General features: G+C 42.6%; 1 protein-coding gene and 1 long non-coding RNA gene across 6 annotated transcripts in view; one reads left to right on the plus strand and one right to left on the minus strand.

Annotated features, from left to right (window-relative positions):
• The first annotated feature begins 109 nt into the window (after window positions 1–109).
• LOC114218208 (uncharacterized) overlaps window positions 110–18211 on the plus strand; it is a 203124-nt gene continuing 185022 nt past the window's right edge. Inside the window, exons 1-4 of one of the 3 annotated variants that reach the window (XR_015766813.1) lie at window positions 110–427; window positions 2308–2446; window positions 9389–10083; window positions 12990–13424. This is a non-coding gene — a long non-coding RNA (uncharacterized LOC114218208). The remainder of the gene's footprint in view (window positions 428–2307; window positions 2447–9388; window positions 10084–12989; window positions 13425–18211) is intronic. The other 2 variants (XR_003611148.2, XR_003611152.2) reach the window with 2 other exon arrangements.
• On the minus strand, window positions 3616–13653 carry CDKN2B (cyclin dependent kinase inhibitor 2B). 3 transcript variants are annotated; one of them, XR_015766812.1, is made up of 4 exons: window positions 13152–13653; window positions 9354–10475; window positions 6516–6586; window positions 3616–3912 (listed from the first exon to the last, which is right to left on the minus strand). XR_015766812.1 is itself a non-coding variant. In XM_028115184.2 (2 exons), exons 1-2 carry the CDS (start codon window positions 13305–13307, stop codon window positions 10215–10217), a joined length of 417 nt encoding a protein of 138 aa, XP_027970985.1. In that variant the 5' UTR covers window positions 13308–13653; the 3' UTR covers window positions 9308–10214. The 3 variants fall into 3 exon arrangements, 2 of the variants coding, with proteins under 2 accessions (XP_027970985.1, XP_027970986.1); XM_028115184.2 differs by lacking the exons at window positions 3616–3912; window positions 6516–6586 and having other exon boundaries at window positions 9308–10475; XM_028115185.2 differs by lacking the exons at window positions 3616–3912; window positions 6516–6586; window positions 13152–13653 and adding an exon at window positions 13034–13127 and having other exon boundaries at window positions 9308–10475.

Consider the following 18211-nt stretch of genomic DNA (forward strand, 5'->3'; position numbering starts at 1 on the left):
GCCCCACGCGGTGACAGCTCAAGGGCCTGTCGCCAGAAAGCATCTCCAGGCCCCCGCCCCCTCGCAACATTTGTCACCTGACACGGCCGTAAGCAGGAACCACCGCGTTGCGGCGGCTTCCAGTCCTGCTCGCGCCCCGGTTCCCCAACCCCCCTTCTTTTATTCCTCGCGCCACTTGCTAAGGGTCTTCCATCGCTCCAAACCGGATTATTTAAAAGAGAAAAAGAAAGGAAAAGCAAGGCCATCACAGCGCTGCATCAGCCATTCAGGAGGCTGGATGTCGGTTTTGAAAGAAATGGCGCTAAGCTCCACTGTTAGATTTGGGAAACGAGCGAAATTAAAGGAAACCGCTGCCTGCAGCCGACGCGACATCTGGACACTGAGTGGCGCTGGCGCCGCCGCAGCGGCGGGCCGGGCGCCCCACCAGGTAGGTGGAGCCGAACCCCAATCCCGGGGTCCCTGCTGGGTCGGGGGCACCTCTTCCACTCTCTGCTCCCCGCGTCGCCGAGGGCGCGGGGCTGGGCGGAGAAGCCGGGCAGTTTTTATTTTCGGTTTTAACCTCGGAGAAGCAGCGCAACATCTGAACGCTTCTTCCTCTTTCCTCCGCCCGCGGCACTCCCCTCCCCCATGGGCTGCTCCCCGCTTTTCCCGGTTTCCCCGCGGCAGCCTGATTCCCGGCCGGTAGCCCTCCTCCTCCTTCACCCTCCCGGCGCCCCGACACCCTTCGCTTTCGCCGCCGGACTCCTCCGCGTGGTCGCTCTCCCCGCGCCTCCCTTCCTCCTCCTGCCCCTCTTCTCTTCCACACCACTGATTCTTTATTGCTCGGCCATCCTCCCTCCTCCTCCCCCTTCCCCGCTGCGATCCACTCAGCACAGGAAAAGCGGGGGAAGGAAAGGAAGCAGCGGCATAAAGGAGGGGTGAGTCGAGGATACAGGGGCGGCCTGAGGACAAGGAGCTCAGTTCCCAGAGCGCAGCCTGGCAGGTCCCCGGCTGCGGGGCTGGATGGAGCTCGGACGCGGGCTCGCTGGCTCCACGGAGGCGGGGAGTCGAGCCCAGGACGCCGCTTTCCGGCCGGCGGCGCTGACCCGGTGCCCCAGCCTCCCCCGCCTGCAGTCAGTCGCGATCGATCTAGAGCCTCGCCGGGTGCACGCGCGGCCTGGGCCGGCCGTAGGGCAGAGGATGTGGAACTAGCTAGGCCCAGCCTTCGCGGAACCTTAAAGGTGGCCCGCCGCGCTGTGGCTTCTACTTATGCCCGGGCCTGGTGGTTTAGCTAAGGAAGAGGACCCTCAGCATGAGAGCCGACGGGGCCTTATACATCAGGTGCCAAGCTCCGCGGTACGTGGAGACAGTGAGGTTTGCGTTGCCCAAGCCACCGTACACTACCGAGAGGCCAGGTCTGGCGGCAGGCTTCTGCCGGTTCTCCATCCCTACCCTCATCGCACGACTTAGACGCGGACCAGGCCGGTGGCATGAAGTGAGGCTTATGTACCAGTCTTAAATAGCTACTCTAAATATCTAGATCTTCACAAACGCGCTTCTCCCCTCTCCTGTGGGATTCACTCAGAATTTCCCGAACACCGTGTTCCCTACTGGGGCTACTTGCCACCCCTCCGTCCAGAGTGAATCCCCTTTCTCGGTCTTCATAGGCCAGCTCTTTCTCCTTCAGATGCTTCTCAAGTTTCCCTGCTCAGAGACTCTCCCTCTTTCAGGCCGCATCTTATCACCATGGTGGGTTGTTTTTTTTTTTTCCCCCTTTCAGTATAGAATTTAGCGAACAAAGTTTTCGTATGTAATTGTTTACTTGTTTGTGGTTTGTCTCTTACAGTAGTCTGTAAACTCCATGGGAGGCAGATCCTGCTCTCTTGCATTACAGCGATGACCCTCTTCCCCCCCACCCCTCCCAAAAAAACTTCATAGAGGGGATGGATTAGTAAAAATACACACAATTATAATGAGGGGATTTCATTTTATGGCCCAGAGGAGGGGCACTTTAGGGGGTGGGTAGTTCAGAGAAAGCATCCTGGAGGAAAAAGGGAGCTGCCCGATTCCAGCATGGTATTATTGAAGGAACCTGGAGAAGTGGAAGAGTGAGGGTTTCCAGGCAGGCGATTAGCTGTGGCAGTAAACCATGGAAGAATACGTGTGTTGCACATCTCCTGAAATTATTAGTTTCCAGAGAAAAATTGGAAAATTTTTATATAAAATTTCCAGAGAAATTCTGTTTCCAAAGAAACAGAGCCAATAGGATGGGTGTGCGTGTGCCTGTGTGTATGATTTATTCTAAGGAACTAGCTTATCTGATTATAGGGGCTGGCAAGTCTGAAATCTGCAAGACAGATAGTTGAGGCTGGAGACCCAGGGAGGAGCTGATGCTGCAGTTTTGAGTCAAGCAGCCTGGAGAAAGAATTGCTTCTTTGGAAAAACTGTCTTTTCACTTAAGGCCTTGGTGAGTTCTGCACACATTATGGAGGGTAATCTGCTTTATTCAAAGTCTATGGATTTAAATGTTAATTATACTGAAAAGTACCTTCCCAGCAACATCTTGACTGGTATTTGACAAAACAGCTGGTACTGTAACCTAGGCAAGGTGACACCTAATATTAAATATCATATTATCCCATTATGTCTGGGGTCTGCTGAGTTTTCTCAGTTTTCCAGACAAGTTTAAATTCAGGAATCTGTCTGTATTGATTGGGCCCATACAACCTAACCTGTAGCCCTTTCATCTTCACCCAGACTTGTTCAGGGGATAAGGGAAGTTGCCCACTTCAGAGGAATGCCATTTGAGTAAGAGCATTAAGGTCATTATACAATAAGCTCTGTGTTCAATGAATATAAGTTTTAAAATTTAAACTTAAATTCCATCTTGGTTTTCCCCTGCTGCCCAATACCTGTGTTTTGTAAGTTGTGGCATGCAGGGGAATTCTATGCAATTTTAATAGTAGACTAAGCAAAATACAATTATGTAGATGAATCTTTAGCAAAACAACCAATTTGTGGCATTACAAAGACTTTTGGAATTCCAAATGACTTTTGGCTGTGTGCTCTTCAAAAATGTAGGATCAAGGACTGAGCATTAGTAATGTGTACACCCGTTTACTTGTATTACTTATTGTATTGTACAGTGGCCCTTTGAATTTGGGATAACTGCTTCTATTTTACGGGTGAGAAAACTGAAGCCGCAGGGGCTCAAGTCTTGGACAGTCTATGACCAGCAAGTGCTAGGGCTGGAATCATCAAGAAGGTTTTTGGACTATAAGCCTTGTGCTCTTTTTGTCGTACTAAAGGATGGAGTCAATAGGGAATGAGCCATCAGTGGGTCATTTGTGCAATTAGAGAATCATTGAATGTGATTTCTTTTCTTTGCTCTTTTCCTTTGGCCTAAAAAATTGATCTCTTAGATCTTAGTTTTTTTTTTTTACTCATAAGTTTTAAGGCATAGATCTCTCTTAGATTTTTTTTTAAAGATGTTATTTATTTATTTGACAGAGAAGGACACAGCAAGAAAGGGAACATAAGCAGGGGGAGTGGGAGAGGGAGAAGCAGGCTCCTGGCTGAGCAGGGAGCCCGATGTGGGGCTCGATCCCAGGACCCTGGGATCATGACCTGAGCTGAAGGCAGACGCTTAATGACTGAGCCACCCAGGCGCCCCCAAAAATATACTTTTTTTTTTTTAAAGAGCAGTTATGTTCACAGCCAAAGTGAGCTCTTGGCTTTTTAATGGAGGAAAATTATTTTCTATTTTGGATCAGCAAATTCATCCCACAGGCAGAGATAGAAGAGGATATTTTACTTGCTTTGTGCCACTGTCCCCCCACTCCCATAATGTCCAGGATATTAGTTCCTTCTCTCAGGTAACTCTTGATGATCAGAATTCCATGAGAAACTTCCATAATACTGCACATGTTCAAGCTGAAAACCCCAAAAGTATAAGACAAAAGTCACCATAAGCAAGATTTTAAAACTATCGTTTGAACATACAACAAAAGATTAACTTTTAAAATATATAAATACATATATGAACAAAAAGGTAAACCAGTAGAAATATGAGCAAAGAATACAACGGGTAGCTTATAGTAGAGCATATACAAATGGTCAGAAAAATATATGAAAAGATACTCAGTTTTACTCATTAGTAAAGAAAGGTAACAGAAACAATGACATATCTATGGGTGTGGCAAAAATTAAAAAAGGAGCGATAATGTTGGTAAAGTCAGGAAACACACACACTATTGTAATTTGGTGTGATTGTTTTGGAAGGCAACTTTAGAGTATTTATAAAAATTGAACATGCATATGTGTCCCTTTGACTTAGCAATTCCTCTCCTATAGCTCATATAAGTATGCAAAGATACACATACATAAATATATGCGTGGAAATATATATACCATACATGTACTGTGTGTGTATATATATATGTATGGAAAGAGATATATGCTATGCATGCATGTATTTGTGTTTATGATATTTGTATTTTTATATATACAGATATATGTTTATACACATATGTAAAGATATATGTCCCTTTAACTCAGCATTTCCACTCAATAACTCATACCAGTATGAAAAGTGTATATATATATATATATTTATGTGCATATATACACACACTCATATGTAATATTGAAGATATACAGACACACACATATATACACATGCACAAATAAGTTTGGAAAGATTTTACACAGAGACACACATATGCACACACACTTTGTGTGCATGGGTGTGTGACAGAGAGATGTATTCTTTTTTTTTGAGAGAGAGAGATATTCTTAACCCTTGAAGTTTCTCTCCTATAAATTTCTGCAGATAGTTCATATAAGAATGCAAAAAAGATTCTTTATAGCATCATATATAGTAGCAAAAAAAAAGCAAGAAAGGAAAAAGGAGATAATTTATGTGTTTGCCAATAGATTTCTTTTTTAAACTGGGTTTCATCCATAAAATACAAAATTATATAGCCATAAAAAAATGAAGTGCATCTATCTGTCCTGCTAATGGAAGTTGTCTAAGATCTATTACTAATCAAAGAAAACAAATAGTTGTGGAATAGTATGATCCCATTTATGTTTTCCAAATGTGTGTACTGTGGGAGAGGTGTTTACAATTATATGTACCTATATTTCTGGAAGGTTAGTTAAAAAAATTTAAAAAGAGTGGTTACCCCTGGGTAGTGAGAATGGGGAGGGGTAGTGAGGTTTTAGGAGATTTTTACTTAATTTTGTTTATTTTTTGTACTGCTTGAAAGTTTACCGTGAACGAAAATTCTAAAGTAACCACCACAGACATCTCAAATCTAGAGATACTAATTCTGTAGACCTGATGGTCAGTAAATCTAAATTTTAGAACATCTCTGTATGTAGGTGATTCTAATATGGAGCCAAGATTGAGAACCATGTCCCTATCTGTTGGTCTCCAATGACTGGCGGGGACAGCACTATCTTTGTAAAGATATAATAAATACCTGAGGTGAATGTAAAATGAAATGTCATTTAATTTTTCTCTAGAGAGAGGATGACATTACATTTTGTTTGTTTGTTTATGGTGATATTTAAGCAGATCAAAAGGCTCCTGCAATTCTGGATAGATCTGTATGTGATAACTCTATCGAAGGCAGTCCAGAGATTGGAGAGTAGTAGAAGATGCCCGAAAATTTTAGGCAAGGTTAATGTTTAAAACTCTAGGTGGCATGTTGGGAGGAGATACAGGGGACGACAGAGGTTTCTTCTATGCCCTAGGAGAGGTGGTAGAACCCAGCAACTCAGACCCACAGGTACTGGTACTCTAATGCCTGGGGCTTCTGAGTGGGAAAGGGATTAGCAGGTGTTTGGGGGGTCCTTTGTAAACTTCCACTATAATGTAGATGGCTGTGAGTCAGCATGTCACCTTCACACATCTCTCAGGGTTTTTTCCCCTGGCAAAACCTTTCAAACTTCAAATTAGTGAATCAGAGTTGGATGCTCAGTTTTGATGTACATGCTGATTTATATTAGTGTGCTTGGTATGTAATCCATGCTAGTTACATATTATTTCATTAGCAGCACTTGTTTCAAAGCAAATTTGTGGCAAAATTAATAAAGAAATTATAAATATATAAAATTTAAACATTTAAATTAAATTAAATTAAAACAAAAATTTAATAAATAAATATACTTAATTTGTATACATTTATAATTATGTTATACATTATACATATTATACATAGTTATCTAATTAAATATAAATGATAAATATAAATGACCTACAAAAGTTACCATTTCTAAAAGTAAAGTAATTCTTCTCCTTATGCAAGGAATGATATTAAAATCTTCTGAGGGGGGAGTCGAGAGGCAAGAAAGGAGCCATCCTATTTGTTGTAGCTGAACTTGAGAAAAGTTTTATAGAAAACCAAGGCAGTAGGGAATGAGCAGATTCTGATTATTTTAGGTCTGGGAACATTTCGCAAATCCCGTCAGTATGTAGACCATATAAGTTTGTTTTGGTTTGATTTGATTAATTCTGTTGAATTACTGACCTTGCACAAAACACCACCAAGCTGTTCCTCCTTGTATTCCTTCTGTTGCTTTCATCTCCTTCTCTGCCCTCCTGAATAGCGACAGGTACACATTTAGGTGATACAGAAGTCTTCCCTAACCAGCTGGTTTCTACTATCCCCCAGGCAAAATTTAAGGACCTAAAGTTTCAAGGAATCCAATAGAAACAAACGAGAAAGTACAGACCCCTAGAAATGGGTCTGTAAGATCCATGACTGCTGTTTACCGAGTTACTTACCTTTGAATGACTATGTATTTTAGCATTTTCTCACCTTCACACTTTGTTCTTCTGATATCCCAACCTTCTCTCTCTCTCTGTCTCTCTCCCTCCCTCCCTCTTTTTAAGTAAGCTCTACAACCCAGCGTGGGGCTTGAACTCACCACCCCAAATCAAGACTCAGAAATCAAGAATCACATGCTCTACCAACTGAGCCAGCTAGGTGCCCCAGCCCAAGCTTTTCTCTTGGTTCTAACTCCTAAACCAACCCATTCTAGGTCAGAATCCCTTGTTATATGCTCATTTTAAAACCACTTTTTCTTTCAGAACATTTATATTAGTTTGCAATGCCTACTTCAGCATTACTTTATAAATCTATTTGGTCTACTTGCTTATCTCACTTTAAGAAACTAATTCCTCTAGTGGCTTTGAGTGGCATTAAGAGAAATGCAAAAAGCAACAGGGAAAATGAGAGGTAAAACAAAATGAGAAAGACCTGAACATTTAAACTATTAATTTGCAAAGCATACTTTCTGCTCCTAGTTTTCGCAAATTTGTCTTGCAAATTTGTCTGTAATTTTTCAACTAACTGGTGGAGGTGGTGCTTAATAAAGATTTTTTTTTTCCCTTCCAGGGCTCCAGAATTTTAAAATATATCTTTCCTCTCTATTCTTCTATGTATCTTTCCTTGACTCTTAGCATGGCACAATTATTACTAATAAAATATAAGACCCCACTACATTCATATATGCCACAAATTCATAAAGGGATAAAGCTTTAGTGATGGTAGGGAACTTTGGAGTTATCTAGTCTAATTCCCACCTTTTATAGATGAGGGAAATTGAGGCTAATCAAAGTCACAGGACTCAGGTCATGTAGTTAGAGAACCAGTCCTGGGACCCAGGTCTTCCATTTTTCCAGTCAGGTCCTACCTTCTCTTTCCTTCCTTCCCTCTTTCCTTCCTTCCTTTCCTTCCCTTCCCTGGCATTATAAATAGGACAGGAGAAGATCATGGAAAGTATTATGACACAACTATTGTTGCTCCTTCAACTAATTTTTAAACTTAAAATTGTATTTTCTTACATATGTTCTACCATCTATCATCTCTATGTTCATACCTATTTGTAGTTTAGTTAAGTGAACACTGTGAAATTATACCAACCCCCAAATTATTCAAGTTTTCACAGAATGACTCAATAGGTTGTTAGTAATGAAAAACTTAGGATGTCAGAATTAGCTGCTAACATATACGTGAAAGCAGATCTTTTTTATTTTATTTTTACAATTTTATTTATTTCTTTAATCTCTGCACCCAATGTGGGGCTTGAACTCATGACCCAAGATCAAGAGTCACATGCTCTATCTACCAACTGAGCCAGTCAGGCGCCCCAGACCTCTTGTATTTAAAGTGACACTGACTTTTGCATTTTCTACATAAGGTAGTCCACAGAAGTGCTTCTCAGATGACTTCTATCATTTTTCCAGATCACTGATTCTACTTGCTCTTCTGGTAGAATCTTGAACCATGTCTTGAACATTGGAAGAATTATACCCTATTATAAAAAATAATCAACTAATATTTCTCTATCTTGTTCTCATCTGGGAAATGATGCCTATCTCTCAGGTTTAAGTATTAAATGAACAAATATATTTTAATGTATGTCCAGCACAAGTTATGTGTCAATAAGTGCTTACATATTTTTCGCAATAAGAAATGCTCTGATTCTCAACAAACTTTCCCCAGTAATGTTTTCATTTGGGTATAAAGAATTGATGGGGAAGTAAAGATTTTTTTTAATTCAATTTAAAGAAACCCCTTCTTTTGGTCTCTCAAGTTAGTTTTTTTTATGTTTCTCTCACTCTCTCACACACACCCCATAAATCTTTTCCTAGTATGTGTAGCAGTTTTTTTTTATAAATTGTTGTTGATATCATTTATCAATAATTATTATAAAGAGTGAGAGAAGTGAACCTCTTTGAGTCTTTAACATTTCTCAGGAGTTAGTGGTAAATCCATGATCATACATTTTTAAACCAAAATATCCACATCTTTGAGTCCAATCTATTGTTTTTTCTTTATTAAAGCATTGAAGTATCAGTTGTTCCAATGCTGTAAGGAATCAAGCAATGCTGGACATTAAATCCTAAAGCAGTACACCTTTAGTTTGTTCAGCAGATATGAAGACATTCCATGAGCCATCATCATATATTTTCAACAGTTTTATATTCAATTTACTCTTTCAGCAACCCTTTGGGAAATACCCCGAAATAATTTACTGGGCAAGTGCATCGGTTTTCTAAAAGATATTTGGAATATTTCATAGTTTGACCCCCTGAGACACTCTAGTGAAGGAAACGGTCAGAAAATTTAACAAAGAAATAAATAGGTTAGGGATGAATGGGTCTAAGCTTTAGCACTGTGACAGAGCTTCATTTAAAAGCTGTACTTCTTCCTCACCGAGGAGCACGAGTTACTTTGTTATTTAAAGCCAGTAAGAGTGTTACCGAAAAACAACTGAAAAGTACAAAATATCACAAAATCTTTTCACGGGGGGGGGGGTGGTTCTTTATCCTCTCGTATATAGATGAAGCAAGTCCTTACAGTTAATCGCGACAGTTGCTCTCCCTACAATCCAGCACGTCATCCTGTGCGCTGACTTCTGGAACTCCCCAAGAATCTCCTCTCGACTGAATAACAAACAGCAAGCACCTGCCCCTCTCCGGGAGCGGTTCTGTGTCATCTTGACCCAGGGATGGTAGAACCTGTGGGAAGATTCAAGGTGGCTCTCACATCCTCCTTTCCCGTCACTATCCGGTGGAAATGGGCGCAAGTCCCCAGGGCTTCGCAGGTGACTTGGGTGGCAACACACAACCTATAAAGCCTTGGGCACCTGCTGATGGCGTCTACTGTTGAACTAGTCTTCGGCATTGTGGTTGTCGTCTCCTCAGTCTTCAGAGGTTTCCTTCTAGCCTCCAGCGCCTCAAACCCAATGTAGGGGCTTCTGATGCGCTCCTTCGAGGTCAGAGGGCAAATGTGCCATCTGCCTCCTGCTCAAATGCCAATCATCGCCGCCTCCCACTCTGCTGCCAGCTTGCTTCCAGTGAAGTTTGGCAGACACCTGGGGTCGTTAGGGACTTTATAGGCCGCTTTTTGCCAGAAAACCCTGAAAAGTGAACGACACTCGGGAGCTTCACGTTCAGCTCCTAAATCTCTCTGGAAATCCATTTGTACCACCTCTGCGTTTGGCTGCACTGTGAGTGTGAGGGCGGGATCCAGGGGAAAAGAAGAAAGAAAAAAAAATGTGTTCACGGTCTGCTTCTCCTCCCCCACGGTGAGTCAAGTCTCCTGGAAGGCTTTCAGGCTTTCCGCCGCTCCACATTTGTAGCCTCCCTTGAACTAAGTTGGGGGTGGGGAACAGGGGAGAAAAGAAATGTCGTTGTGGGCGGCTGGGGGTACCTGCCATCAGTCTCCTGCAGCTGCGCGCAGGTACCCGGCGACAGCGCGGTGGCCCCGCTCCTCAGCCAGGTCCACGGGCAGGCGGCCCCAGGCATCGCGCACGTCCAGCCGCGCGCCGGCTCGGTGCAGCACCACGAGCGTGTCCAGGAAACCCTCCCGGGCCGCGTCGTGCACAGGTCGGGTGAGGGTGGTAGGGTCGGCGCAGTTGGGCTCCGCGCCATGGCACAGCAGCAGCTCGGCCACCCGGGTGCTGCCCATCATCATGACCTGCCGGAGAGAGCAGAGTGGTCAGGGCAGGGACGGTGGTCAGGGCAGCAAGATTCAGGCCTGGACCGGGACAGGTAGAACCGTTTCAAAGAAATACCTATTCATGAAGTATCCACTTAACGCAGGGGCACTTACAAGTCTCAGGAGTCTGGTTATGCTTCGTTTGCTGATGCAATCCCAACACCCTCCCCCCTCTCCCCTGTTATAACTCTTTACTCAGTCCTAACTGAGTTGCATCTTATTCTCCAAACATGCGGAGACAAGAAAGAGCTGATAATAAAGCTCTAATAGTCGTTGTGCGAAAAGGAAAATTTTGATTTCTTTTGGAACATGGGAATCTATTTCGTTAAATGATTTATGGGCAGAGTTACGTCTAAAAGCTTTTAAAGTCTTAGATTATTTCCCTTGATGTCTCTCCCATCTCAGCCATAATCCGGATCTAAAAATATTTATTAGGCAGTCAGCTGATATTTTACAGAGAGAAATGCTTTAGAGGAGAAATAATGTTTTATTTATTTATTTTTTAAGAGTTTATTTATTTGACAGAGAGAGACAGCCAGAGAGGGAACACAAGCAGGGGGAGTGGGAGAGGGAGAAGCAGGCTCCCCAAGGAGCAATCCCAGGACCCTGGGATCAAGACCTGAGGTGAAGGCAGACACTTAATGACTGAGCCACCCAGGCACCCCTGAAATAATGTTTTAAGTTGTTTAGTTTTCCTCTTAAATCCGCTGTGGGAGGCTTTTATGTTTCATTGTCGTATATGTTTGCACTCATAAACTGAATATAGTCTGACAGTTTGAGCCAAAATTGGAGATAGAGGGGAAAAAGTAATGTCACGTCTAGTCTTATAAGATGATGAAAATGAGTTATTTTTTTAACAGATGATTTACCATTTTTAGTATTTTAAGTTTACATTATAGGTAAGGGATAAAGTTTAAAGGGTAATATATTTAATGTAACATAAACACTATATTTACATTGTACAGGATTTTATAATGTAACAGGATTTTATAATGTTAGATAGTAAATTGCTATGTAAAATAGAGCTCAGATGTTAGTCACATCAGAGCAATGAATAATTTAGAAAAAAGATGTTTTGGAGCTGTAAGCCTGTAGCATCCACTTGTGTATATGTACATTATACAAACATTTACTTTCTTATTTTAACAATAAAACAGTTTTTGATAACTAAATATCCAAAATGGACTTCTTTATTCTTGTGAGTTTATGTATTTTAAAATGTACCATGTAATTGAAAGACAGTACTTTTTGTTTCATGAATATTAGAAACGTCCATTTCCTCCCTTAAAAACCATGATATGTTATCATTTCCACTAGTGATGTATGTCAGATATTTCATATATAGAGGGAAAAAAAGTGGTTCTTAGTATCTCAGAAAATGATGAATTAAAACTATAATTAAAATCTATTTTAAAAATTATTAATATCATTTGAAGTCTTTAATAACTACAATATTTTTGCAGCTTTAAACTATTCCTCATTTCTTTTTCTTTTTTTTAAAAAAGATTTTATCCCCTTATTTGAGAGCGCACGCACACATGGTGCGTGCACACACACAAGCAGGAGAGGCAGAAGAGGCAGAGGGAGAGGCAGAGGGAGAGGAAGAAGCAGACTCCCCACTGAGCAGGGAGCTGGAGGCAGGGCTTGATCTCAGGACCCTAAGATCATGACCCCAGGGGAGGGCAGATGCTTAACCGACTGAGCCGCAAGCTATCCCTCACTTCTTATAACACTTTTCTAAGAATGCAAAAGGAATGAACATATATTTCTTTAAAAATCTACACAATGAATAAGATTCCTTAATAACAGCTTGGATCTAGAACGTGACACTGAGATGAATACTAACCATTATAGTCAACAATAAAGCACAAAACATTACCTTGGATTTTAAAGGAATTTAAAAAAATCAGTACTAATTAAAGGGATTCATAAACATATTGAATAAAGGATTTTAACAATGAAGAGGCGAATTATTTATGTAGACCCTCTGCCATTTAAAAAGGACCTAAAAATTGCTGCAAGCATGCTTTTGTAATCACTGTATAATTAAACAAAAATATATGGAAGCATATTTTTTCTTATGTAACACTCAAGAGACACTGCTAATGTAAAAGGAATTAAGTTCTGTGGTCGAGGAATCCTGGCTTATCTCTTTGTATTCAGTTTGCCTCTACGAGAAAGGAACAAGAGAATTTTATATTGCAGCCTAGAAGTGCATGGTAATTTTTTTCATGCGCTATGATTCTGCATCATTCCTCAAATCTAATCCAGATTGTGTAATTTGTCATTTAATTATCTCTATCAATGAAAGTTGATCGATATTTATTGAGAGACAGACAAAAGTTTTCCTCCCCAAATAACCTCTCCTTTTCTCCCCAATTGAATTTATCCCTTCCATCTGTGATCACGAGACGGGAGAGAGTATTGACATTTTTTCCACTACTAAAAAGAAAACCAACTGAAGTAGTGGTTTCTTTCAATCCCTCTCTTTAGGATCCTTGGTGGGGGAGAACCTGCTTTACACCTGGGCTCCACACCTCAAGGAAGAGAGACACAGGTACGTTGGTGAAGATCTCGGTCCCAGCCGCGTCCCACGGAGGCCGCTCCCCTTTGTTCATGCGCCCCCTGCCGGCGAGGGCCCAGGGCCCCAGCTACCTGGATCGGCCGCCTCCCGAAGCGGTTGACTCCGTTGGGATCCGCACCGGTTTCCAGGAGCTGCCGCACGGTCTCCACTTGCCCCTGCGCCGAGGCGTTGGCCAGACCCGCGTCGTCGCCACCACCACCGAGCATGCCCTTGTCCTCCTCGCGCATTTCGCAGGCCGCAGACGCAGACTGACCGGGATAATCCACCGCTGGCCGTGAGCGTCGCCACACTCCCTTGTTCCCCACCTCGCCCTGGCGCCGTCTCCCCTCCGTGGGAAAGCTCAGGTCAGCTTCAGCCCTCTTTCGCCGTCCTTCTGTCGCCTTGGAGGTCCTTGCAATGGCCGTGCCACTCGTGGTTAAGCCGGGCTTTTCCCGGCTCGCTCCCGGGAAAAAGCGCCTCGCGTGGCCGCAGCCGAGCGCAGGGTGCCTCCGGCCGCCGAGCGCGGGCGCGTCGCAGCGTTCACTGCCAAGCCTCGCTCCGGCTAGATGGAGAGCCGGCTGGGAATGAATCCGTTTCACGCTGGGCTGCCGGGCAGGGCATTCCCCACCCCCTTAGGCTCCGCCCCCTGTCCGGCCGGCCGGCGCTGGCACTTCCCACTCCGCTGGCCCGGAGGCCTGGCCCGCAGATGACGTTACAGCCGACGAGGTAGGGGCGGGCGGGAGGGAAGCCATCCCGGAGTGCGCTGGGACGCATGCGCCAGACACTGGGCGTGCGGAGCTTGCTGTCCTGCTGGCCCAGTGTCCTGCAAGGCCTTAGCTAAGGTTTTGGAAAAGTTGAATTAAAGCACTCAGCTCCTAATCCCCTCCCTCCAGCAGGCGGAGCAGAGGATTTCTATTCCTTCAGTCCTATGCCAGCTGGTTTCGCTCTGGAGACGTTAGTCGTTCCTTGTGCAATTGAACGACTAAGAGAAAGGCATTCAAAATAACTTCGTCTCCCCTAAGATTTCTGAAAGTGACAGTTTTGCACCTGTCACGCGGGTTAAATTCATCCCCAGGGAGTACTTGAACTTCACTAGCTTCACATCTTGCATCAACCTTAGCAATTTTCTTTTGGGTGTGTCTTCTTAGTTGAATTAGTCAAAAATCAGTCACAGTGAAAAATCCTGAGAATCCTGTTTTGAATGTGTTTTTTATTCTTTTCATCTTTGAATAATGGATACACACACACACACACACACACACACCTCAAAAAAACAAACCTAGTTTGGAAATGACAGTGGCAACCTGGTATATGTGAGACTTTTAAAAAATATATATTTTAAGAATCTGAGATTCCAGTTTCATGATATTTGAATAGTATTATTTTTGTTTGCACTCTTACCTGTTTAAACCCACTTCACAAGTATTTGATTTTTATTTATCATGAGTAATAAAGGAAATTTATGCAGTAATAATGAAGCATAATAAAACAGGGGTGTGGTGCTGGGCCTGTCATTAAACAGGCTGAACCTGTCATTAAATCCTCTTCTGAAGATTTAAAGGCCAATTGCCTTTCTTCCCAATCTTCCTAGGTGAGTTTGAACTAACATATGTATTGCTTTAAAGATTTAAAAAATTGCAGCTGATGTTCGATGAAAATAGGAAGAGAACCACAAGTTATGTATCTGTTGTCTGAAAGCTTTGATGAGGAACTACATTAGATTGAGCTGCTTCTAACACGGAACAGTTATTTACAAATTAATTTCGGTTCAGAGTGCAGAGGAAGAGTGCCTAAGGAAGGGCAATTGCTTGCTTACTCATAAATGGGAGTTTGTTTCACATATTTCTTTTTTTAAAAAAATTTTTAAAGATTTTATTGATTTATTTGACAGAGAGAGACACAGCGAGAGAGGGAACACAAGCAGGGGGAGTGGGAGAGGGAGAAGCAGGCTTCCCGCCGAGCAGGGAGCCTAATGTGGGACTCGATCCCAGGACCCTGGGATCATGACCTGAGCCAAAGGCAGACACTTAATGACAGCCACCCAGGCGCCCCTCACGTGTTTCTTCTAGCATACCTTAGCTTGGACTCCCCTCCCCAATCCATTGAAGAATAAGGAAGAATTCTTCAAAGACAGGGGAACCCATAGAAGTGGTGGTTAGGGATGAAGATCTACTGACTGAGACAGAGTTGAAATCCACCTGGATAGGGAAGGGAAGGAGGCAGCATTGATAACCTTTTTTTTTTTTCGTCTCTCTTCCCCACCTCATTTCTTAGTTTTCAGCTTCTTTTTTCTTTAAAGATTTTATGTATTTATTTGACAGAGAGAGAGAGAGAGAGAGCACAAGTAGGCAGAGTGGCAGGCAGAGGGAGAGGGAGAAGCAGGCTCTCTGCTGAGCAGGGAGCCAGACGCGGGGCTCGATCCCAGGACCCCAGGATCATGACCTGAGCCGAAGGCAGTTGCTTAACCGACTGAGCCACCCAGGTGCCCCTAGTTTTCAGCTTCTTAATTTCTCTATTTTTCCCTCTTATTTGAACCTCCACTCTTATCTGAAAAAGAAAAGTCCTTTTATTTGTCGATGGTGGCTCCGTTTCTTGGTCTGGCCAGAGGAATAGAAGTCTACTTCTGGTTGAAAAGCATAGATGAGCTGTTTTTGACCAGTCTTTGGAGCTAGTCCCCACCCATGGTATACTGGAGATTACAGGTGTGTAGGCAGAATGGGAGAAGGAAGAGGAAATATAGACAGTGGGAAGCCAGAGTTTTGAAATGGATGGCATTGTTTCTTTGGCGGTCACTCTGAGGGGCTGAGTCATCAGACTGATAGTGGCGGATGTGGTGGCAAATGGACTCAGTCCAGAGTATCTTCATCAGAACAACATAGCTACCCTGAAATTTAGTGCACAGCCAAATGTAAAAAGTCAGGTTGCCTTTTAAAGGAGTATTGTTGGGATCTTTCTTCTAATGGATCCAGTAATTAAATTAGTTCAACAAAATTTAGCTCAGTATGTCCTATATTCCAGGAGTCCACAATTGAATAAGATATGGGTGCTAGCTTTTAAGAAAGTTTCCCTGGTGGCACTCAAAACTAATAAATAGAGAGTTTCAATTTAATGCAATAACTTTACTGAGGATGTATCTATAGGCTATTTTGGGAGTAAGAAGAGGGGAACTTAAATCAAGATGGAGATGCAGAGGAGTTACCAGATGAAGAGTCTCTAAAGAATGCATCAGAAAATTTTTCCTGTATTCTAGATTTGAGCTTTGGATTTCTCTGAAACTTAACAAAAAGGTCAGAAAAAGATAGCATGAACCAATTTTTGAGCTACCTTCTTAAGTGGTAAGCATGGCCAAAGTGTCTGAAAAAATGAAAACTATTTGGAGTTGATAAGGAGATGGAAGAAAATTGTTTTTAGTTGAAGGGAACATAGACAAAGAGTGGTAAGATAGAGAAAAAGCCAATTAGCCAAATGTGTGAGAATCTTCCACGAGGCAGATATGTGAGCTTCACTAAGTAAGTTGACTGGAAAAGAATTTTGGGCGGGGGAAATGTTGCTAGCGGTACGTGCGATTACTAGCACCACGGACAGCGCCTTCCTAGGAAGCGCATCTAGGTGGTCCTAACCCACTCCAGACTGAGAATTCCTGAGAAAGCTTCACACTTGATCTTCCAAACCCGCTTTCTCCCCTGAAATTCAAAGAATCACATGGAAACTCGATGGACTAATTTACAAAACATCTTTACAATGGACTGCTCAATCTGATTTCCAAATATTACTGGATTATCTAATATTCTCTGTGTAAAGAACATGAAATAGTCTCTATATTTAAGAGAGGAGAAAAACACTTAATGTCTACCCTGTTCCAAGTGATTTACAAGTATTTCATTTAACTCTCATAAAACTCCAATGCAAAATGTATCAGTTTCTCAATTTTACAGACAAGACAAAAGGATCAAGGAAATTAAGTAACTTGCATACTAGTTAAGCATTGTTGGAGGTAGGGTCTAACCTGTGTGTCTTCAGAGCCTCTACCCCTAACATTACATAGTGTTTTTAGCGGCTGTCATGGTAGGCTTCACTGGAAAAAAAAGTGCAATGAACTGGCTTATAATTATTTTCCAGCCTACATTGTGTTTTCCAGATGGTTCACCTCACAGCACATCCTTAATAGACTTCAAAGTTGACATTTCACATGTAATACAATAGCACATTTGTCTTGGACAATAGGGTGAGATAATGAAACATTTTACCTCTCCCTGAAACCCAACTGTCTCTAGGATGAAACACAACCTATTGTTAATGCTTTAAACACATTTAAGAGATGAAGTGGATGGGAACATAGCGGGCAGCTGAAACTTAGAATTGTCACAGCTATGCCATTTAATAGGGTGGATAATTTATAAGTGAGAAAAGAGAGAAAATAAATAGTAAATTGGCATAGAATTTTGGAGGTAAATAGAAGGGAATGAGTAGAGGGGTGGCTGGGTGGCTCAGTCAGTTAAGTGTCTGCCTTTGGCTCAGGTCATTATTCCAGTGTCCTGGGACTGAGCCCTATGTTGGGCTCCTTGCTTAGCAGGGAGCCTGCTTCTCCCTCTGCCTGCCATTCCCTCTGTTCATGCTCTCCCTCCCTCCCTCTCTTTCTCTCTGAAAAACAAACAAATAAATCTTAAAAAAAAAAGAAGGGAATGAGTAGAATCAGTTTCAATATTATAAATAATGCAGATTTCCAGTGATAATGTTCATATTCTAGTTGGTGAAACTATATATGAACTCACTATCAAAGTGTGAATACAAATCAATTTGTATTTGTATGACCCACCTCCCACCAGGAGACTTGATTCTCTCCATTTCATCAGTTGAGATTTATGCTTCAGGATTCATAGTATATCTCTTTCTATATTCCCATATTTATTTCTTTCCTTTTTTTAAAAGAAGATTTTATTTATTTATTTGAGAGAGCGAGGGTGCACAGCAGGGGTTAGGGGCAGAGGGAGAGGGAGAAGCAGACTCCCTGTTCAGCAGGGGAGTCCCAGGGAGGGCTTGATCCCAGGATCCCAAGATCACGACCTGAGCTGAAGGCAGATGCTCAACCAACTGAGCCACCCAGGTGCCCCTCCCATATTTATTTAAGTTTAATTGAACAGTGGACATTTTA

Source organism: Eumetopias jubatus, unplaced genomic scaffold, assembly GCF_037043125.1.
Source record: "Eumetopias jubatus isolate StellerSeaLion01/CBP00866 unplaced genomic scaffold, mEumJub1_p1.0 scaffold_15, whole genome shotgun sequence".
NCBI classification, from domain to species: domain Eukaryota; kingdom Metazoa; phylum Chordata; class Mammalia; order Carnivora; family Otariidae; genus Eumetopias; species Eumetopias jubatus.

What these genes read in the sequence shown, in the direction of transcription:
- CDKN2B (XM_028115184.2), bottom strand. Translation starts at nt 13,307, where the DNA reads ATGCGCGAGGAGGACAAGGGCATGCTCGGTGGTGGTGGCGACGACGCG. An exon ending in TCGGGAGGCGGCCGATCCAG is followed by an intron (nt 10,476 to 13,151) that starts GTAGCTGGGGCC and finishes TCTCTCCGGCAG; the next exon opens with GTCATGATGATGGGCAGCAC.